Consider the following 23,037-nt stretch of genomic DNA (forward strand, 5'->3'; position numbering starts at 1 on the left):
TGTCTGCCCTGTGGTTGATGCATTAAGTGATTTCCCTCTGTCTTTTTGTTTGGGGTGTCTGGCTCTCACATTTGGGCAGTCTGTCGTGTGCTGTTGAAATTTCCCCTTCGTTGTGGAGCTCTGAGCATTTGTCCTGGGCTATCACTCTCAACAACTTGAACCTAAAAACTAGAAAGCTTTCTGGTGGGAACCCTGAAAGTCAGCTGCCCCAAGCAGCCCTCACTGTTCATAAACTTGACGGTAGGAGAAGAGCTTTCATTCATGGAAGCAGCCATACGTTTCTCGATAGCACGCAGGGGAGGCAGTGTTAAGGGAGTAGGAATGATGGTCTCGTATCGAGGACTTTTCCAAGTGATACTGGACAGAGGGAATGTCTTACCCAGCTGACCTCAGTGAAGTCGCTGCTTGGAATCAAAGACAGATGCAGACAGGCCTCTGGAAGATACTCTGCTGTGGTTTTGTTGCTGCTGTTTTAAATTTATGCTGAACATTAGTTCACCCACTAAGAATGATGTACCAAGCTTGTGGGCGGGTGTAAACTAACACACTCACATAGTCTGTGGTGCTGAGGGAAGGCTGGCAAAGGAAAAGTGCACATTGTTTTTGCTTGTCAAGCTTTTATTACTTTCCCATAGAGAAGACAAGATAAATTTGATGAACTTTCTTAGCATAGCATAGGATAAGATTTTGCAGCAATGAAAAGCAATAGCAAATGATAACTCCTGAGGCTTCATTCATGTAGGCTATATGGTATCAAATACTTGGAGTGAATTTATTGTTAATTTTTAGATGAACAGATTAATTTTATCTAATTTCAGAGCCCATATTGAAATTATTGAACTAATTCAAAAAATGTCTGTAGAGCACCTACTCTTGCCAGTTATAGTTCTATCTACCATGGATACAGCAGCAAACAGAATGAAGTCCCTGATTTCCTGCTGCTTATGTCTTAGTGGGGGTGGATGGTGAACAAATAAGCCAATTACAGAATAATCCTATACTAATAATAAGACAAGTTTTCCATGAGAGGCCGGAGAATGAAGGGAGGAAGGTGCTGTGTACGGAGGATACTCAGCAGAGCCCTTTCTGATACGGACTTTGGAGTAAAGACCCGGATGGGGAAGGATGGTCTAGACGGGTTTCCCAGGAAGAACAATCCTCAGAGAAGAACAGAGCAGAGGAAAGGCCTGATCTGACTTGTGGTTTAAAGGATTGCCCTGGCCGTTGTTGGGAGGTGAGGCTCTCAGAGGGTGAGGTGGAAGGCGGGGAAGCCCCTGCCAGCAGGGTGAGAATAGAACCAGAGCTGTCCAGTCTTTCAGCCATGTGCCCTCAGCAGGCATCTGAATAAGACAGTTTCACAGACATTGTGGACACAGAGAAGCCCCCATTGGACTGGGTTCCAGAGAGGACTGAAGAAGAGAAAAAGGCGCTGTTGAGTGTTGACTCTTCTTAAGGATTTTACTGTAAAAGACCTGAGAAAGGCCGGGCGCGGTGGCTCAAGCCTGTAATCCCAGCACTTTGGGAGGCCGAGACGGGTGGATCACGAGGTCAGGAGATCGAGACCATCCTGGCTAACACGGTGAAACCCCGTCTCTACTAAAAATACAAAAAACTAGGCGGGCAAGGTGGCGGGCGCCTGTAGTCCCAGCTACTCCGGAGGCTGAGGCAGGAGAATGGCTTGAACCCGGGAGGCGGAGCTTGCAATGAGCTGAGATCCGGCCACTGCACTCCAGCCCGGGCGACAGAGCAAGTCTCAAAAAAAAGAGCTGAGAAATGAGGTGGGGGATGTATTCGTTCGTTTTCACATTGCTGATAAAGACATACCCGAGACTGGGCAATTTATAAAGGAAAAGAAGTTTAATAGACTCCCAGTTCCACGTGACTGGGGAGGCCTCACAATCATGGTGGAAGGCGAAAGACACGTCTTACGTGGCAGCAGACGAGAGAATGGGAGCCAGGCAAAAGGGGAAACTCCTTATAAAACCATCAGATCTCAAGAGGCTTATTCACTACCACGAGAACATTATGAGGGAAACTGCCCTACAATTCAGTTACCTCCCACAGGGTCCCTCTCACAACACATGGGAATTCAAGATGAGATCTGGGTGGGGTCACAGCCAAACCATATCAGTGGAGGAAGATGAGACACCTAAGGTCCTGTTAGTTCCAGGCGGGGGGGGGGCAGTCTCCCTGCTACCCTCTCTGATCACAGTGCACTGAACTCCAGTGTTTTGCAAAGCACAGTAATTCAGGCTTAACTGTGGCTAGTCATAGTAGCTGTCCACTTCGTTATTTTCATTAGGTAACTATAATACATGACATTGTCATGTGCACAGAAATTATTCAGCTCACAATTCCAAAGTTTTATAGAGAGCTTGTTGAATTTGGAGATGGATGATGTGGCATCAAGAAAAGCCAAGGGAAAAACATTCAATATCAGATGCTTTTTATAATTTAATTGCTGCCTGCTCCCAGGCTGAATTGAACTCCAGAAGGCATTTTCTTTTCACAGTCACCAAATGCATCTCGATATGCAGCAAATAACATGTAGCTCTGGGGTTTTCTCAGGAAACCCAATGAAAAGAATCTGTTGAAATTTTATTGTCTGTTGATAAACACTGTGTGCGTTATTGCAGTCAGTTCTAATTAGATTTATTTTTAAAGTGAGTTTCTGTAAATTGTACTGACAGTAAACAGTAAAATTAGATGATTATTCTAATACAGAAAACACAAACGCAACAAAACTGCTGGTACCGCCTTGTCATGGCTTTTTAGCACCTTCGCAAGCCACATTCTCTTGGTGGGTAGTTTTGAGGCTCTTGGAACATAGCAAAATGTTACCCAGGCAGAGAAAAGGCAGTCGCCGGGCTGACTGCTTAGTGTAAAGTATTTTAAGAGCAAATCCTTAGTTACAACTTGAGAACGCTTTGTTGTTTTCGGAAATAAATCAGGGTGCAAACCAAGCTCGTGACGTTCCAGAACACGACAGACCCGTGAAAATTGCGACATGCATATTCCATCCACATTCTCCCATCTCCTTCCATTTATTTTGTAATAGTCTCCATTAAAAGATAGTGAGCATTTAGGCACTAGTGCCAGTCGCGCATCTCACTCGGGTATATCTCAATGATATTTTGCTCTGAAATCCGAAATGTGAGCTCCCTCCCTGGCATGCTCCTTCCAGCTTCTGCACCGGGACAGCCTGCAGGAGGCATGGACACTGTGTGCTCTCCCCGTCTTGTTCCTGCTACTGTCACCCAGTGGAGCTTCACAGAGGGTCATTTCATGAAGCCCCACACCTAGGCCTCTGCTTTGCACTCTCACATTCTGTAAGGTCTTTATGCAAATAACAGCAGCCCAGGAATGTGCCAGAACTCGTCAATGTTAATCATTAATGATGATTTGCTTTTTGAAAGGTGAGCACCTTAGGGGTCTGAGGTCCTTGTCCTTTTCATTAGAGAAGCTCATTGAGGTTCACAGGAACATATCTCCCCAGGGCCAGCAGTTGGGACTCTCAGAAATGCCTGCTCTTCCTGAGCCCCGTGGTAGACACATGCTTGTTTTCTTGGACTTTGGAGTGAAGGGTAGATGGAGGAAATACGATATTGGATGGCGCTGGATGTTCCAGACGCTCTTTGAAAATATTCACATTTCAGAGGGTTGCCCTAGTATTAAATGTCCATGAATTAAGCCTGCAAGAGGAGAGTTTCACACAATTTGTTACCCTCCTTGCAAGCATCTGAAGCCTCTCCAGAAGTGTTGGCATGAGTAGATTGTCTGTGTTTCATTGGTTCCTTATGAAATCTTTAAAAATAGAGTGAAATTCTCAGTCGCCTATCCAACTGAAGAGTAATCCTGTTGAAGTACAATAAATTGCTCTTTGGTGAAAATGGTTCAACTTTTCTGCAACTAGAAGAGTTAATGGGAGTCTGCCACCTCCTCTAGGGAGTGGTTCACACTTTTCTAGCCAGAGAGATTGGATTTTACCACGCTTTTCATCTCGGGATGGTGAAACAACTCAGTGTTAGCCTGGCACGTGTTCTATCAGACTTAATCACAGTTCTTCACTTAATGTGGGTGTAATGATGAGTGTTCCTAAGTGTCAGTGGTGTGGTTTTCAAAGCATTCTTGTGTTAGGAGGAATTAATGCAATTGCAGCTCAGTCTACTTATTTTTTCCCCCAAAAGGTTCTTAGCATGATAATCAACGCGGCCTACAAGCCTGGAAGGGTATTAAGAGAATTACAGCTGGTAGAAGATCCCCACTGGAATTTCCAGGAGGAGACATTGAAGGCCAAGTAAGTGTTTTCAATTCTGGAAAGCAAGGGTTTTTGTAATACTTCACCTGCTACTTTGAAACTTGCCACTTCTCTTTGTGACACAGCCCTGAGAAATGGAACAAACTGAAGGACGTTCCTTCTGTAGTTCTATGGACGACGTGTAAATTTATTGGCATTTTTGCCATACAGCGTTGCCTTAAGCCTTAGGATTCCTAAAGTAAAGTAGAGATTTCCTTAACTAATATTTTATTATATTAAACATTCGGCGTAAAAACTTGGTATGTTTCAGGACCAACAGGTTATTCGAGCAAAAGGGGGAAATTTGTAGAGAGGATATCCCTCATCATTATTATACTATGTTCATAAACAGCTCTTCATTTCTGATATTATAAAGACTATGCTAAATGCAAATGCTCTCTTCTCTGGCAGTTGACAGTTCTAACAGATAAAAGGAACCCATGCATGTTTGGTCTGGGTTAAGTAAATGGCAGTGAAATCTGGGTTGACATGGAGTCAAGTGACTTTCTTTTATTTGGAAATAGGCTAATTGGAAAGGTGACATTTTTGCTTTTGTTAAGTTTCTTGACCTCTGAGATTGAGAGCAGGAACCGTATCAACGTACTTGAACTTGGTTGTTTAGGTACATAGAAAAAGATCCGTTTCTAAGATAATTTTAGGTTGAATAATTGTTTAGAGTGCTTGAGAGGACTTTCAATGTTCATCTCTGGGTTTCAAATAGAATAGGTTTTACTAGTTGACTTCTTAATGATCATTGAGATGTAACATTTGAGCAATGATTTTTTTTTAAAGAGGAAACCAGTTTTCAGTGGCTAGAGGATATCTAAGCCTCCTTTAGAGAAGGCACCTGCCCTATGCATAGTGAAAATTGAGAAATATTAAATAATTTGTACGATCAGTAATCTTTTCCTCTGTAGTTAATTCATGCTAGTACTGTGAGTAAAGATGTTTAGAGCTTGTTTTGTGCCACACTCAACATTCATTGCCAGCAATCCACTTGGCATTCCTGGTGTCATTTTTGAACAACTCTGGGGTTTTAGATTCAGTAAACGTCATTTATGGTCTAATCATAATCTGCCAAATCACCAAAGTGTAAGAGAATATATGTAGATAAGAAGAGGGTTTATTTGCAGGAAATGGCAGGCCAATTAAAGATGCTGCTACATTTCATCATTTCCTTCTTTCTCAAGAAATAACTAAGTGAGCTTCACCTATAACTCAGAGAAAAACATGTCTTTCTAATATTTCATATTTTTCTCCTTATTTAAAGAGATCTTTAGCAGTAGTGGCACATTTTCTTACAACTTTGTAGAAGTTGTGGGGGCAGAAAACATGAGCAAGTGTTTATAATGGAGAAATCCTTCTTATTTTAAGACTTTGCTGCAAAATTCTATACAGTCCATGTACACCTAATGGACACAGATATAATAACAGTACAAAAATCTTAGCTCCCATTAAAACCTCCTCTGCCTCTAAATAAGCCAGAAACTCGCTCCCGCTCCACGGTGAGAGGAAGTTCATTTTGCACGTGTTTGCACTCGTTTTCATGTTACCACGTCGATCAGAGCTTTTTATTAAATCCAGCCCGATACAATCAAAACAGACATGGTGAAACCCGGCTCTGCTGAATTATAAAGGCAGCATATTACCTGTTATATCAAATATGACAGAAAGTTCCATAGCAAACTCTTACACAGCAACTTCTAATGAGAAAACATCTGTCTGAGCTGGGTTATATATGTATAACTGTGCTAGATCATAGCAACGTCTCAAAGCAGCTGCTAAGGATGACAGCTTTACAGTAAGCGGGAGCTCTCCTGCTCTGGTCCTGTGTGTTGAGTCACCCCTTCCCTTCTGATGTGAAACGACAACTTTTTAGATCTCGACAACTTTGCTCTTTTCTTTGGTGCACATGGGAGGAGAGAGAGCTGGCATCTTCCCATTTAGCTGAAAGGCAGACATGTTTTCTGTCATGAATAAATTAACGTACAAGAGTAGAGACCTGCATTCAAGACATTTGGTCCAGGCCAAGCGTGGTGGCTCATGCCTGTAATCCCTGCACTTTGGGAAGCTGAGGCAGCACACCGCTTGAGCCCAGGAGTTCAAGACCAGCCTGGACAACATAGTAAGGCCCTGTCTCTACAACAAATAAAATATATATATGTGTGTGTGTATATATGTGTATATATATGCCATATATACATATGGCATTCAGTCCTGTTGGTTGGTTATGGGAGCTGTTGTACACAGTTCTAAAGACTGTTTTCAGGAAGAGCGGATGTGAGATTATCCATAGGGCAGTGTGCTTGCGCTCATTTGGCATCTAGGATTTCTGGTTGTTTTTTCCACCTCCTAAGAGTAAAGACCCATTTACTTGAAAGGATGAAGGTGTCTTTGTAAAGGTTTTGACTTGTAAATATAATGAAAACTTACTCTATTACCTACAATTGTCTCTGGGTGATTTTTCTTCTATTTATTCCAACAACCAGACCTTTTGTAGAAATTATTGCAATATTTGAACTTGTGAGGAGTCTATCATTAATACCCTCAACATGTATGGAAAAGCAAAAATTTGCTAGCTTATGTGCCAAGGAAAAAAAATGGCTTCTCGTGTAGTTCATTTCTGTTCTGGAAGAGAAAATTTCTTTCTTGCCAATGAATTTAAATATGCTCAATTCACCTACATTATTTTGAATTACAGGAGAAGGAATTTAGGCTGTATCTTAGGGGGATAAGGAAAAAAAAGCCTTCTACCTCTCTGCATCTAGAGACATTTAAATATGTTTATCAACATGTTACAGAATCTCCTGAGGGAAAATGAAAAGACTGTCTGAACTCTTCTTTGAATGGCGTTTGTGATCATCTTCATAAAAGCCAGGCAGAAGCTTAATAATTTTTCTAGCCCTTTGTTATAGTTACTCAGAAGGTTTAAAGGGGAAATATCCTGGTAGGATTTCATGTGAGTTAGAGCTCACTGTCACTTATCAGAGGCGAGGAGATAAAGTCAGATCTTCACTGTTAGGTGCATTGTGCTCAGCTCTGTGGAAATGTTGTGGTTTCATTTTTTTCCTAAGCAGCGCTTAATTTGGTGTGTTTTTACTTACTTGACTTTAATTTTTGTCCTTTTACGCAAGCCTGTGTCTTATCAACTGTCACAGGTAACATCTGGCTATAAAGTGATTGATGTAAAAAATGGATTCCCACACTGAGAGACTTGACCGAAAAAGGTTTTGTTTGTTCATTCGTTAATTTTGGTTACCTGGCCCAAGCGGATGTAGTTTGCTGTCCTGAAAACGTACAAGGTGAACTTTATGGTTCATAATGCGATGGTTCGTCACGTTAAGCAAAGCGATGAACCAGTTTATTCAAAGGGAAGACAGTGTTTCTGTGTGTGTGTGTGTACCTGAATTCATCGGATCGCGGCGTGGCGTGTCTGATTCGAACAGGCCAGCTTAGGACATTCTGAAGGAGCAGTGGTCCCCCTGGGATAAACATACACACCGCTGGTATTGCAGAGTTCCCATTATTTAAAGGCAAGAAGGAAGAAAGAAATTTCTGAGGTGTTTGGGTGTCCTAAGACTGAAAACCAGCGACCCGTCCTCCCGACCCCGGCATCCAGTGACCAAGAATGAGACCAATGAAGTGAAAGCTTTGATCTGAAGGAAGTGAGAACCGTACCTCACTATTGCTGACGAGAACAGAGGCTTTCCACAGCCTGCAAAGCCTCCCTATTTCTGCAGGGTTCTCAGAGTCACCGTTTCCCTTCTCTTTTAATTCTTCCTTCAGCATTCGAGGGTGTGAGTTCAGCTTGAAGAACCAGAACCTCATCCCCCGCTCCCACACCCCTATCACTGCCCGACAGGATTTTGTTAAAAGTTCTCACAAGGGTGATTTTGAGGGCACATGATGGAGCGTAGACCATAGTGACATTCCGCTTGGGCTCTGCTGGTGGTTATAAACTGATGGTTACACCGGTGTTGGCTTTGTCACTCTGTTTTTGTTGTTGACTGAAAATCCGTTCTGATTTTTCTCAACTTTCAACTACCATATTAGTCCATTTTCATGCCACTGGGCAATTTATAAGGAAAAAAAGGTTAAATGGACTCACAGTTCCACATGGCTGGGGAGGCCTCATAATCACGGCGGAAAGTGAAAGGCACATCTCACGTGATGGCAGACGAGAAGAGAATGAGAATCAAGCAGAAGGGGCTTCCTCTTATAAAACCACCAGATCTCGTGAGACTTACTCACTACCACTGGAAAAGTGTGGGGGAAACTGCCCCATACTGCCTCCCCCCGGGTCCCTCCCACAACACATGAGAATTATGGGAGCTACAATTCAAGATGAGATTTGGGTGGGGACACAGCCAAAACATATCAGCTACTGAAGGAGAGGAGATGATTTTTTTGGCATTCTTACCATTCCATCTTCCTCTGTCTTTCTCCACCCCTGCCATGTACACTTGGACGTGGAAAGAAATCCCTTCTTTGGCTAAAGGGAAGGAAGTGGAAGGCCACACACACTTTATATTGATATTGGTGAGGAAAAACTTTGCCTCCACTCTCTTAGGTTCTGGGAGCCTGAGAATTAAACTGACCAAAGACAGGTGAGTGAGGGGAGAAACAGCCTGCTTACATGTGTAACGCTTGTACCAAGGGAGTGCTCAGTGGTGAATAACTCAGAGGAGGGGTCCGTCGTTTGAGGATTCTATATCCAGCACAGTACGGGAAAGGGAGCTGGGAGCAAAGGCTTTTGTCGGAAGAACAAGTAGATTGCTTTGGGAAAGACAAATTGGATTTGAGGAAAGCAAATGGGAAATGAGAAAGTTTGTGCTAATGTTTGTTTATGCAGGTGTGAGTGGTCTTTCTTCTTCATGGCCAGGCCGGGAAACGTCCCTAGAAGAGGGGGTTTATAGCAGCTTTACTCTTAAGTCTCTCTCCTGGGAGGGGAAGCTGTCCTCAAAGAGGGAATTTACGGCAGTCTCCATTTCTCTAATGTTTCTGCTTTAGAGCGGATAATGGGAGCTCCGAGAAGGCTTCTTGCTGTATCTGTCGAATCTCAAATATCTTGAGCTTAAAATGATCTTCTCTGGACTCTGGGGTTCTCAGTGTCCTGCGTTGACAACCAGCAATAGCCTCTCCCGTGTTTCCCACTGTTGATCTGTGACTTCCTTTATTGTCTCAAAGTGTGCTTCCGAGAGCCCCAGCCCCTCCTGATGTGCTCAGCTTGTAAAGACGAGATCGCGTTCTTCCCTCCAGGTTTCTCTGCAACCTGAGTGATGCACAGGTGCTGGGACGACAAGGTCTATCTGAGGACTAAGATGAAGGCTTTCCTTCCTGGACCTCTCCCTTACAACTTTCTCCTCCCTCACCATTTTTGTCTTTGCTATTCCTTAGTTCCAACTCGATGATCTTTTGCTTGTTGCTTTTATTTTCCTTCTTTCTGAGATTATTTATATTGCCAGGGAGTTTTCTTTTGTGTGCGAGCTCGGCTGTCTCGTAATATTTTCCTCTTACTTTTTCTTCTTGGGACTTGAAATACATGCTTCAAAAACTTCGTGTTTGTGAGAGCTTTGCCGGGCCGCGTGTTAAGTAACATCCATGTCTTGCCCTCTGGTCTCACAGTGTCAGTAGAAAGTTAAAAGCATTATCTCATGCTTTTCGGTTGTTCTTTTCACACATCCTCCCTACAAAGTTTTGTCGCTGGTATGTGTTTGTAAGTCTCTCATGGAAGGTGAAACTACAAAACACACTCTTCTTTTCACTTTTGGTAAAATAAAGAATAGAATGAGGCTGGGCACGGTAGCCCGTGCCTGTAATCTCAACACTTTGGGAGGCCAAGGCAGGAGGATCACCTGAGGTCAGGAGTTTGAGACCATCTTGGCCAACACGATGAAACACCATCTCTACTAAAAATACAAAAATTAGCCAGGCATGGTGGTGGGTGTCTGTAGTCCCAGCTACTCTAGAGGCTGGGGCAAGAGAATCACTTGAACCTGGGAGATGGAGATTGCAGTGGGCCAAGATTGTGCCACTGCACTCCAGCCTGGGTGAGAGCCTGTCTCAAAAAAAAAAAGGAGAGAAAGAATAGGTCATCCCCGTACCTAGCCATCCCCAGGTCTGTCATGTGGAGCTCAAACCCCTGTCCGCTGTGCCTGGGAAGATCGTGTAAGGATCAAGTGATGAAATGCTGTAAGATCCTTGAGAAAATGTGAGTGGCTCCATTCCATAAATGCACATTTACTGTTAATTCCCAGCCAGTTGGTAAACTCTTAGAACCATCTTTTGCCTCTCCTTATTTATAGGCCTGTATCTTCGTGTGTTCAGCATGCCTTTGAAAGAGTTGTTCCAACAATTACCCTAATTTGCAGGGCAACTCCAAAACAAGTCTGTTTATTGGTTCAGGTTGGAGTTGGAATTCACAATCAATTTATCCTTCATATATTGATAGCAACTGGATGTGTCCATGTTACTCAACCAGTAGTGCTCAGAAATACTCATGTGGTGGAAAGTCTGTTGTAGAGTCAGCTTTGTATAGTTTGAGTAATTATATGACTAGATGCCTTTATGTTATTTCTAAGCATTTTTGAAACAATCTCAAACTTACAGAAATATTAGAAGTACAGAATAAAGGTACTGTTCTTTCTCCTGATTGTTTTGGGATAAGTTGAAAGCCTAAGCCTCATCACCCCCAAACACATGTTGAATATCCTTTATTCAAAATGCTTGGGACCAGAAGTGTTTTGGATTTCATCTTTTTTCAGCTTTTGGAATACCTGCAGTATACTTATATTATATTGACACTCAAAAGTTTCAGAATTTGGAGAATTTTGAATTTCAGATTTTCAGATTAGGGATGTGCCTGTATTTTTTTTTTTCTTTCTTCTGAAAGGAGTCTTGCTCTGTTGCCAGACTGGAGTGCAATGATGCAATTTCGTCTCACTGCAACCTCTGCCTCCTAGGTTCAAGTGATTCTCCTCCCTCAGTCTCCTGACTAGCTGGGACTACAGGCGTGTGCCACCACGCCCAGCTAATTTTTGTATTTTTAGTAGAGATGGGGTTTCACCATGTTGGCCAGGATGGTCTCGATCTCTTGACCTCTTGATCCGCCCATAAGTAGGCTTTTCTAAGGAGAAAAGCTTGGGCCTGTTGTGTTCACCCTTTTCTTCGCATTCATGGTGGAACGTAGGTTCCAGTTCTAGTCCAGCACGCCAGGGTTCATCCTAGACTTTTCCTTCCCTATACTTGCAACTCTGGCTCTGACAGTGGAAACCTGGCCTGTGCTCTCCACCTTTGGCGTATTTGTTCATTTCATCAAACCTCAGCATCACTCCAGTATCCTCATGCATCTTGCCGCTGTCCCCACATGCAACGACCTCCTCCCTGCGTCCCTCCCCAACTTCCATGCCTTTCCCTGGTGGGTTTCTCCAAGATGGGTTTCATCAAGGAGGGCCCTTGGGACCAATGCCTTTGGAAGGGAGGGGAAGGCAGTGGGATTGTGTAGACAGAGATCATCCCACAGTGAGGCCAGGCAGGCACCTGCAGCACCTCTGGGGTTAAAGGCTCTTCATGGCTGTCTGGAGTTGGGCTCCAGTGACCTTTTTACCTCCTCCACAGTCAGTCCCTGGTTGGGGCTCTCCTGGGTAGGGCAGGGCCAAGGCAGCTTTTTGCAAAACCCTAAAGGGGGCTGGGCACAGTGGCTCAAAACTGTAATCCCAGCACTTTGAGAGACTGAGGCAGGAAGATCACTTGAGGCCAGGAGTTCAAGACCAGCCTGGCCAACATGGCAAAACCACATCTCTACTAAAAATTAAAAAAAGAAAAGAAAAAAAAAAAAAAAAACGACCACTATAGGCATGATGGCGGGCGCCTGTAGTCCCAGCAACTCAGGAGGCTGAGGCAGGAGAATCGCTGAAACCTGGGAGGCAGAGGTTGAGTGAGCTGAACTGTTGCACCACGCGCTCCGGCCTGGACAAAGTGAGACCCTGTCTCAAAAAGAAAAGAAAAAAACAGACAAAAAACATAAAAGGGCCACAACTGAAGGCTCCCTCCCAGCAGCTGGGGCAGCAAGCTCCCCAGTGAAGGGGTGCAGGCAGCACGTCATCCGCCACCTCCCCAGCCTGTGCCCCATCCTTACTGAGTCCCCTCTACCCCCCACTGCCATGGCTTCTAAACAGAATTGTTCAGGAAGGGCAGGGAAGAGAAAAGGAGCCCGCTGTTTTTAAAAAATGCTATAATTTAAATCTTCATACCTTCACATGAGCTTTTCCCTATTGTGAAAGGTTTTACTGAAACACTGCTTCCATGAAATCGTCCCAAACTGGGAAGAAAAAATGAAGCCACCCTGGTTCTGTTTCCTCCAGATAACCACTCCCTTCATCCATCCCTCCAGTGTGGCACCGCGTGTGTGTGCCTTGTCACCTGGAGGTTTGATGAGCATCTCGTCTTTGAGCCTCGTTCTGCAGTTTGACATCTGACCTGGCTTGCGCATTTCTTCCTGCATTTTTATGTCTCATTATTTTATTTTTTTAGGGACTCTAAGAATCTTGATAGTGAGCTCCTTCCAACAAAGCTGTAGGACCACCAAACTCATAGTGGATAAAACTGCAAGGGAAAGCATTTTTATTCTACATATCCCATTTTCACTCTCCATTTACCTCAACACGAGGAACATACCGTGTTCCCAGTTGTGCTGTTTTTTTAATTTTAATTTTAATTTTTTGAAAATACAACAAAAACAATAAGCAAGAACCGCCCCAACGTGGGTCCTGGAGTCCCTCTTCAAAGGCACAGAGAGGGCAGTCTCTACACATAGGGTCAATGGAGGGCCTAGAAAAACCAACAGCCGTTCGGGGCTGTAGGATTTCAAGCATGATCTTATCTACGGAAGATTACTTTTCAGTTCTCACTACATGGAAAGTCAAGCTGGACCCGTTAGAGAAATTGAAGAAAAAGAAACACCTAGGCTCTGGGATATGAAAGACCCTGAATAAATACAAAGTACATTTAGTAGAATATGCAGATACAAAGTACAAGTTGGAATTTAATTCTTAATTTTTTTGCCGTTGATACTTGACAAAGTATTTTTCTAGACGTTAGAAAGACGTTCCTAAAAAACTGAAATTTGACATTTCAGTAGCTTGGTGATATGTGAACGAAATAAAAACCTGTGTTCTGTTGCCAGCTGAGAAACTGACCATTACTTTGTTCCCGTGATAGTTTTAAAAATGTGCCGAAAGGTGATTGAAACCTACCTTCAAGTGCTTGTGTTTTCAGCCAGGCATTATTTATATCGTATTCCCATAAATATTTGGATGAGGGCTGTAGTGCCTAATTTTAAAACAAGAACCCATCCAATCTGCTTTTTGTAGCTCCGGTTGCCAGTTTTGTGTTGGTGAATTCATTGCCTGTGGTTTTTCTTTTTTTTTTTTTTTTTTTGAGGCGGAGTCTCGCTCTGTCGCCCGGACTGGAGTGCAGTGGCCGATCTCAGCTCACTGCAAGCTCCGCCTCCCGGGTTTACGTCATTCTCCTGCCTCAGCCTCCCGAGTAGCTGGACTACAGACGCCCGCCACCTCGCCCGCTAGTTTTTGTATTTTTTAGTAGAGACGGGGTTTCACTGTGTTAGCCAGGATGGTCTCGATCGGTTTTTCTTGGGGCAGGAGAAAAGTCTTTTTCTTAAAAGTGATGAACAATAAGTGACAATATCCGGGTTCCAGAAGCGCGTCTCGCTCTAAATTCTTTGTTGTGTGGGTGGGTGTGGGAGGGATGCGAGGAGCTTCATTTTTATTCTTCACTAAATAGTTATGTTTAAGGAAAGCAGTGTTGTGCTTGATATTTATATATGATGGCAAGCAAGTGCCATCTCTTTCAGCAATGTTTGTTGAAGTTTTTGGAGTCCCATATATAAAATCAGTTCCTTGTGGATAACTGTAAAAGGCGTTCGGATTTTCAGATCTCTCGTTTTCCTAGTGCGTTGAAAAGGTTTTTGGGAAAACTTCCATACCCCCTTAGTCTCGATTAGTCTTTCCACTAAGAGCAGAGAAAAGTGCTTAAGGGGACCTCAGAGAATCCTTAGAAAATGTGAACCAAGAAGGAAAGATAGAAGCAGGCAGCACCCGTGGTCAGGAGAAGCTGCTGTGTGGGTGGTGGGGAGGTGCAGGTAGGCCGTCTGGGGGTCCCCGTTCTTGTCGCTCCCCACTGGAAGAATGAGCCACAGGCCCCATGGCTTTTACAGTGATGTTTATTCTCTCAGTGCTCTGGAGGGCTAAAGTCCAAGATGATGGTGCCAGGGTTGGTTTCTCCTTACGCTTCTTTTTGGCTTGTGGATGGCCACCTCCTCCCTCTGCCCTCACATGGTCTAGTCTCTGTGCATGTACACCTCTGGTGACTCTTCTTCTCCTTCTCCTTCTTCTTCTTTTTTCTTTTTTCTAAGAGACAGGGCCCTACTGTGTCACCCAGGCTGGAGTACAGTGGTACAATCATAGCTTATTGCAGCCTTGAACTCCTGTGCTCAAGGAATCCTCCTGCCTCAGCCTTCTCAGCCTCCCCAGTAGTGCCCCACCATGCCCAGGTAGTTTTTAAATTTTTTGTAGAGATGGGGGTCTCATTACGCTGCCCAGTCTGGTCTTAAACCCCTGGGCTCCAGCAGTCCTGCCTCGGCCTCCCAAAGTGCTGATATTACAAGGGTGAACCTCCACACCCAGCCTTTTCATCTTCTTATAAGGCCACCACTCCTATTGGATTAGGCCCCCACCCTTATAACCTCATTTGATTTAATCACCTCATTGAAAGCCCCATCTTCAATTACAGTCCTATCGGGGGTTATAGCTTCAACATAAGAATTTGGGAGGGACATGGTTCAATCCATAATAAGAAGGAAGGTCTCCTACGTGAGGCCCCTCAGTTAGATTTACCACTTTTGCGGGGGAGATTTAACTGGAGAAATCCCTCTTATTTTTCCTAATACACAAATAGACTATAGCTTTCCAAAGACCTCAGTCTAATAAGAACTAGAGATGAGTATGAAGGACTTTTGATTCCGGCGCGCATTCTTGGTGCAGTATGATGTCATCCACTGTCTATCACTCAGTCAAGATTTCAGTCTGTGGGGAATTGCAGTGAAGATGTGCTTGTTCAGAAAGGATTCCATTTACTGCTTTGGAGAAAGCAGCCAAAGCCATGGAGGGGTTGCTGAGGGGACTGGAGAGCAGGTGGGAGCAAGTTTTACTTCCTGGAGCAATCTTTCACCAGCCCGACCTAGGGGGAGGAGTGGCCAGTGACCCTCATGGGCAGAGTATGGCAAGTGGCATTACCATTTCATGTTGCTCCCTTTACACTTGAGAGTACAGCAGCCTTTTCCTTTAACTGTCACTCATCCACCGGAGAGCCGTCCTGGTTCTGTTTATACTGAAGCCACTTGCTGCCAGTGTCTGCAAGACTGGGGGTCTTCACTCGGTTTCCAGGTCCCAATCATACAGTCACTCTGCATTTTTAATTTTTTTTTTCTTTTTTTCTTTTTTTGTGTTTCTCTCCATTTAAATGTGACCTCGCTTACCTATCACCATTCTGCACAGATGCCATTTATGAATAATGGAAATCGTCCCCATTTCAACACTATACACAATCTTGACAAAGATATCCTTTCAGTGTTCTGAATTTGCATGGTTTTCAAGGCAGAATCATGATCCCATATGCACTCACATTTTTCAAAAATGAAATAAGATAACAACAGGAAAATACCTGTTAGATTTCACTAACCTCATTTCGAGAGCCATGCCCGTGAGGTATGTACCCTGCACCACTAATCTTTGATATGAAGTTGTATATAGCAAAATGAGGGTGTGCTAAATGGGGGGCTCTTTATGGAAGTGGATTCTGGTGTAGCACTGTTGTGACACATTTGTAGCACACTAGGGAGCATTTCTTATAAATATCTCTCTGAGAAATAACAGAAACAACATGGAAAACTGTGCACGATCTGCTTTGTCATTAGAAAATGAAGTTGCTACCTTTGAAATACATGGTACAGAATAGGTCTGAATCATAATCTGGTCTTACCATCGCTTTGTCCCCCACCTTGTTTTCTAGATACAGAGGCAAAACGTACAGGGCTGTGGTCAAAATCGTACGGACATCTGACCAAGTTGCAAATTTCTGCCGCCGAGTCTGTGCGAAGCTAGAGTGCTGTCCAAATTTGTTTAGTCCTGTGCTGGTATCTGAAAACTGCCCAGAGAACTGCTCCATTCATACCAAAACCAAATACAGTAAGTACAAATAATGAAAAAAAGAAATGCATGGGCCCAGAGGCCTAAACTACGCTGTAAGGTATTTGGTTTTTGTTTCATTTGCTTTTTTCTTTTTGAACCTTTTAACTAGTCTTCCATAGGAATTGCTATGGAAGGATTTTTAAAGATTTGCTGTAGCAGATACATGTGTTTTTAGCCTGACATACGGAGGGGATGGGATGATTTAAAACAGGATGAATTTTCATTGGTAGGCCTTGGAAAAGAAGAGAAGAAACTGTGTGTACTGTCATGAGTTTCAGTGGATTGATTGATTCTACAGCTCAGTGGATGCCAGGAGAGCACAATAAAATTGACCACAGTAACAGTAACCCAGATGACTCTTTCAGTCCTTACTCTGGGATAGTGTAATGTTGCTTTCATTGCTCTTCCTGATAGGGGGCCACATCCGCATCATCATCAGCTTCTCATGTTTAGATGCCTTCCTCAACAACCCCACCCAGGAGAGCCATGGAGGACTCAGAAGCCACCATCACTTTCTTTTCTGCCAGTTAGCTTTGCCTCTCTCCCAGGACACAGGATGCAGGACTCAGAGCTGTCCCCACTTTCCTACCTCCAGCTCTTGCCTCTTCCATCCCCAGTCCCATTCGAGGATCTCTGGCTGTGGGCATCTGCCCCCCCTGAGCCCTGCCCTTCTTCCCTTCTGATGACCTTCTCCATCCGTGGTAGCCACTCCCAGACACCTCCACCTCCTGTGCCTGAGCCCTGATCTCTCCCTCTGACCCACAGTTCTGAGTTTCCTGCATCTTCCCTCAGTTCTCTCTAATGCAAGGGGGAGTGACCTGGAAGTTGACTCTGCCAGCCATGTTCCAGCCAACTGGGATGTGACAAGGGCCTGGCTATGTGGCCAGTGCTCTGTGAGCCGCAGTCACTTGTGATGTTTGTCAGCATGGGTTCTGGAACCAGGAATCTGAATGTACTCGAAACGCTATTCAGAGTGTGACTTTCCTTGTATTTTATTACCTCTCAGTGTGTTTCAACACACACACACACACACACACACACATAGACACACACAGCCTCCTTGCCACTCTGCCTTCTGCTGGAGATCAGCTGTGCCCTCACTGATCACACAGAGCCCCCATCATTCTGTGCGCAGGGGCTCTCAGGTAGGGCCCGCCGGTGTGTCGGCCCAGCACATCACCTAGTTCCGGAAGAGCTTGTTTCTCCACCACAGCACTTTTTCCAGAGGAAGGATTCACTGGGAAACAGTAGCTCCTGAGTAAGAAAGGCCTGACCGAGGGCTCGGCTTGGCCATGCGTGGTGAATGCTTACCTGCCAAATGGGCTTCTGGGAATGGCAGGGAAGGAGCAGGGTCCCACACCTCCCATTCAGCACTGCCAAAATGAACTCAGAGATGTCTCTGGATCTCATATGATAAAACTCCTAACTCCCAAGATCCTTTAGGTTAATTTATAATGGTTGTTACCACAGGCTGAACTGAGGCTCCAGTGGGAGGAGGCCAGAACGATATTTTGGTGGAGTTGAGCACTGGAAAAGCAGGGGTCATCCAGTCTCATTCTAAGGCTCCAAACACATACTGACCTTTGGCTGCATTCCCTAAAACCAATTCTTATCCCCAGCCTCTGGCTTCTAAGAAGCCAGCCAGCCCTGTCATGCATGCTTGGGGTTTGGGTGGGGACAGAGGCTTGCTCATTTGCCCCTGTACCTGGAGATGGCCACAAAGCAGTGCTCGCCCACGGCAGTTCATTCCTTCTCACTGAGGAACACGGTCCCTGTAGAACTGGACACGGGACCTTGTTCCAAGCTCTCTTGCCATCTGCTGCTTTTGAGCGGTTGATGAGAACAGGCCAGGGCTCCCAGAGCAGGTGTGCCTCCTGGGAGTTACAGGGGTGCTACTGTGAGGCCTCTTGACAGTTTTTCCAAATGCCGTGCTGTGATCAAATGCAGGGGAGGGAGTGGGACATAGAGGGCCTTAGGCCTGAAGGAAACCTATGCTTGTTAGTCCTGATGGTCTCATTTTGTAAGTAAGGAAATTGGGGTGCAGAAAGGATAGGTGACTTACCTGGAGGACGAAGCCCGCGGCCCAGCACTGTGAGAATGCACTGAAATCATGCTCCCTGCAGAGGGGCCCCTGCAAACCAGGGGTTGTGCATTTGCCATTTTCCTGTGGCCCACCCCATTCGTGGATAAAGGTTCCTTGGCTGCATTCAGTTATTTTGTGGCTCATGGGCATCCCATGGTGGGACGGTTGAACCTTCGGTTAGTGAGTAAGGCGTCTGGGTCGTGATTGAATGCTGGATCCTTAGTGGTGGTTTTCATTAGTTGATGATACATTTTGTTTATAAAAAACATTAATCACTACTAAAGTTCAATAAAATTTTTGAATTAAGATATACACCTGTGTCTCTGCTGTAGCGTTCAGAAGTAATGTGAGTCCCACCAAATGAGAAGGGAATAAAGTACACAACGATGTAATAGAGAAGGAACTCTGAAAAGAGGAAAGGTGCTTGGTGAATTTGGCCTGTGTGTTCAGGATCACGACTTGTCTTGGTCAGACCAAGAGCTGGGGGAGTCCCTCATGCCAGGACCACGCCAGCAGATGTTCACCCGGTGCTTGCTGACTGACCAGTTGCTCAAGATTCAGACTTGGGAGCAGGTGTCAGAGCACTCCAATGGATGTCATTGCCACCACTGTATGCAATGTCTGGGGTCCAGACAGGGATAAACTCCTGTGGGAACTGTGCACATCTTTGTCTCTTTCACCATCTGCAGAAGTCAGCTCTGGCTACTACAACAACATACCACAGACCCGGGGCTTTCACTGCACACGCTTACCTCCTATAGTCCAGGAGGCTGGAAGTCCAAGATCAGGGTGTCGGCAGCTTTGGTTTCTGATGAGATCCTTCCTGGGCCTGCAGGCAGCCACCTGCTCCCTGTGTCCTCATGGGGCCTCTCCTCTGGGTCTTGGGTCCTTGGTGTCTCTCCCAGACACCAGGCCCAACTCTTAGGACCTCATTAATGTCAATGACATTCAAATACACTCACTTTGGGGGTTCAGGCTTCAACATTGGGGAGGGGCCAAGTTCAGCCCGAACACCTTCCAGACCTGAAGCTTTAGAGCAGTGCTCCTTCCGTGGGTCTGTTTTCTCAGAATGACTTTGTAAGGCACAAATGAGTTATCAGATGAAAGAATCGTCTCCCTCCTTCCTCTCTCCTCTTCCTCTGTTCGTGTCTGTGTGTGTTTATGCCTTCAAAGGTTTCTCATCTTCCTTCCTACAGCCTATTACTATGGAAAGAGAAAGAAGATCTCCAAGCCCCCCATCGGAGAAAGCAACCCCGACAGCGGACACCCCAAACCCGCCAGGCGGAGGAAGCGACGGAAATCCATTTTTGTACAGAAGAAACGGAGGTCTTCTGCTGTGGACTTCACCGCGGGCTCGGGGGAGGTATGTTCTGCCCGGGGCGCCCGCCCGCCTGTGGCTCTGTCATCTGGCCCTGGCTGGCAAGTATGGCTGCTTCACAGCAGAGGTGGCCCTGGAGATTGCGGCAGGATGGTCAGAAAGACCGAAGAAGAACCCCCTCCTCCTTACCTGCTGAAAACAAATGTAGCGTGTCCAGCTGCTTTGGCTGGGAAGGGGCCTCGTAGGGCCCGCGGGTGGGACCATTGGCTCCATTTCAGAGACTGCCAGGGACAGGGCTTGCTAAGTGGTCTGCATTGGGCCCAGGCCACTGCTACTGGACCCCCTGCCACCAGCCCCTTAAATGCCTTTTTCTTTGGCCCAGGAAAGTGAAGAGGAGGACGCCGAAGCCATGGACGATGACACTGCCAGTGAGGAGACAGGCTCCGAGCTCCGGGATGACCAGACGGACACCTCATCGGCGGAGGTGCCGTCGGCCCGGCCCCGGAGGGCCGTCACCCTGCGGAGCGGCTCAGAACCTGCACGCCGGCCGCCCGCAGAGAGGACACGAAGGGGCCGCAGGGCGCCAGCCGTCTCCTCAGCAGAGGAAGGGGAGAAGTGCCCACCGGCCAAGCCCGAGGGGACAGAGGTGACTCCTGGGCGTGGGGACAGAGGGCTTCTCACTGCCCACCTGTTACACCGCAGGGCCACGATGTGGGGAAACCCATTTTAAATACCTCCAACAGCAGCAGCTGTTCTAGCTCGTTCCCAAGTCAGGAGCAAAGGCTGGCACTTCACCTCTGAGCGGAGGGACCTTTCACCATTGGAATGGAGTGCCCAGGGCGGAGACAGTACCTCTTTCCTGGATGGCTTTAGTGCCACCTGGGTGCTTGTCAGGAGGTGGGCACAGTCCTTGGTTTCCTTTGAACTCTGGGTTTCCTTCCCCACATCTCCTCTGACTGCCCTGTGTCACAGGACACCTCTGTGATGTTGTACAGTATTTAATCAGTGTTTCAGGTCTCCCCTGGCCCCATGGGTGGTGTGAGATCAGCAGAAAGGGCCACTGGCACCATCATTACAGAAACATTGGGGGACACTCTCGTGTCTGCTTGGACGTGCCCCTTGTATTTCTCCTCTTTTCTGTAATCAGAGATGCTTCGTTGCTAAGCAGCCCCACGGTTTCCTGAACTAGGGATGCAAGAGCAACTGTCTGTGCCTGCTTCTTCCCTCTGCAGGCGCATGAGTCCTTGCAGGGGCATCATCACTGAGCTAAGAACTTCCCTCTGCAGGCGCATGAGTCCTTGCAGGGGCATCATCACTGAGCTAAGAACTTCCCTCTGCAGGCGCATGAGTCCTTGCAGGGGCATCATCACTGAGCTAAGAACTTCCCTCTGCAGGCGCATGAGTCCTTGCAGGGGCATCATCACTGAGCTAAGAATTTCCCTCTGCAGGCGCATGAGTCCTTGCAGGGGCATCATCACTGAGCTAAGAACTTCCCTCTGCGGCGCATGAGTCCTTGCAGGGGCATCATCACTGAGCTAAGAACTTCCCTCTGCAGGCGCATGAGTCTTGCAGGGGCATCATCACTGAGCTAAGAACTTCCCTCTGCAGGCGCATGAGTCCTTGCAGGGGCATCATCACTGAGCTAAGAACTTCCCTGCAGGCGCATGAGTCCTGCAGGGGCATCATCACTGAGCTAAGAACTTCCCTCTGCAGGCGCATGAGTCCTTGCAGGGGCATCATCACTGAGCTAAGAACTCCCTCTGCAGGCGCATGAGTCCTTGCAGGGGCATCATCACTGAGCTAAGAACTTCCCTCTGCAGGCGCATGAGTCCTTGCAGGGGCATCATCACTGAGCTAAGAACTTCCCTCTGCAGGCGCATGAGTCCTTGCAGGGTGCATCATCACTGAGCTAAGAACTTCCCTCTGCAGGCGCATGAGTCCTTGCAGGGGGCATCATCACTGAGCTAAGAACTTCCCTCTGCAGGCGCATGAGTCCTTGCAGGGGCATCATCACTGAGCTAAGAACTTTCCCAGGGACTGAGAGGGTGTGCAGCTTTTTCAGGTGCCCAGTGAGGGAGCAAAGGGAGGCAGTGGCTTCCGGCCAGGAACGGCTGAAGCCTGGAGCGTGCTGGAGAGGACCCAGCCGGCTGACTGTGCCACAGCTGAGCTCCTCCTACCCTTTCTCTGCAGGACACGAAGCAAGAGGAGGAGGAGAGACTGGTTCTGGAGAGCAACCCGCTGGAGTGGACGGTCACCGACGTGGTGCGGTTCATTAAGCTGACAGACTGCGCCCCCTTGGCCAAGATATTTCAGGAGCAGGTACGGTGGCTTGCCGCATGTCGATTGTGCGATGGGCTGAGACTCTGGATCTAAATGAACCTCCTGTCCTAGCGGGCTTCCTCGTGACACCCGCGTGGGGGGTCCTCAGCACTGCTCAGCAGATGCGAGACCCAGCTCCCTCCAAGGCCCCTGCTGAGAGCTGCCTGGCAGGGAAGAGAGAGAGAGAGCCTCATTCCTGCTCCTCACTGGCCCCACCAGTGCCATGGTGGGGGTGGAGGGGTGACTTTCCCGGCTCTAGTGACACCAGCCAGCAGGGACGGGAGGTGCCTTTTGCTGCCAGGTGAGGGGTGTGAGTCCACGCTCCCCCTGCCATCTCCACCGACCCTGCAGTGGGGGCTCTTTACCACCAGGCCAGGGTAAGAGTCCCAGTTCCCTGCCTGGCCCTTTCAGATGCCACCTCGGGGGTAGGATGAGGTGCTCAGTTGCCACCTGGCCAGGCTGAAAGTCAGGGCGGCTCACTCCACCTTGGCTGCTATCGGTGGGGCCTGGCCAGCCCTCCCTGTGATGTTCAGCTGTCAAAGAGGTGTTGCTGTCTCTCAGTTTTTTGTATTGCTGGGCCACCCCTTGGCCAGGCCTTTGTCTGGAGACAGCCGACTTTGGTTGAGCCTCCTGTCAGTGCCTTTTGGCAAATCTGGGTTGCAGTTTCTTCAGCTCCAAATTTCAGGTGCATGAAACTCACACACAAACAGCAACCAAAACAACCAGAGAGCTCAGCACCATACTGTCAGCTGGG

The 23,037-nt window shown here is 46.7% G+C and overlaps 1 protein-coding gene across 3 annotated transcripts in view; it reads left to right on the forward strand.

Annotated features, from left to right (window-relative positions):
* SFMBT2 (Scm like with four mbt domains 2) overlaps positions 1-23,037 on the forward strand; it is a 259,882-nt gene that overhangs the window by 225,307 nt on the left and 11,538 nt on the right. For all 3 annotated transcript variants that reach the window (XM_033208309.1, XM_033208308.1, XM_033208311.1), the window contains 5 exons: positions 4,188-4,297; positions 16,385-16,560; positions 19,843-20,009; positions 20,347-20,610; positions 22,155-22,283. In XM_033208309.1, coding sequence (XP_033064200.1) covers positions 4,188-4,297; positions 16,385-16,560; positions 19,843-20,009; positions 20,347-20,610; positions 22,155-22,283 — 846 coding nt within the window. The remainder of the gene's footprint in view (positions 1-4,187; positions 4,298-16,384; positions 16,561-19,842; positions 20,010-20,346; positions 20,611-22,154; positions 22,284-23,037) is intronic.

This window comes from Trachypithecus francoisi, unplaced genomic scaffold (genome assembly GCF_009764315.1).
Source record: "Trachypithecus francoisi isolate TF-2019V2 unplaced genomic scaffold, Tfra_2.0 Lachesis_group9, whole genome shotgun sequence".
Classification (NCBI taxonomy): domain Eukaryota; kingdom Metazoa; phylum Chordata; class Mammalia; order Primates; family Cercopithecidae; genus Trachypithecus; species Trachypithecus francoisi.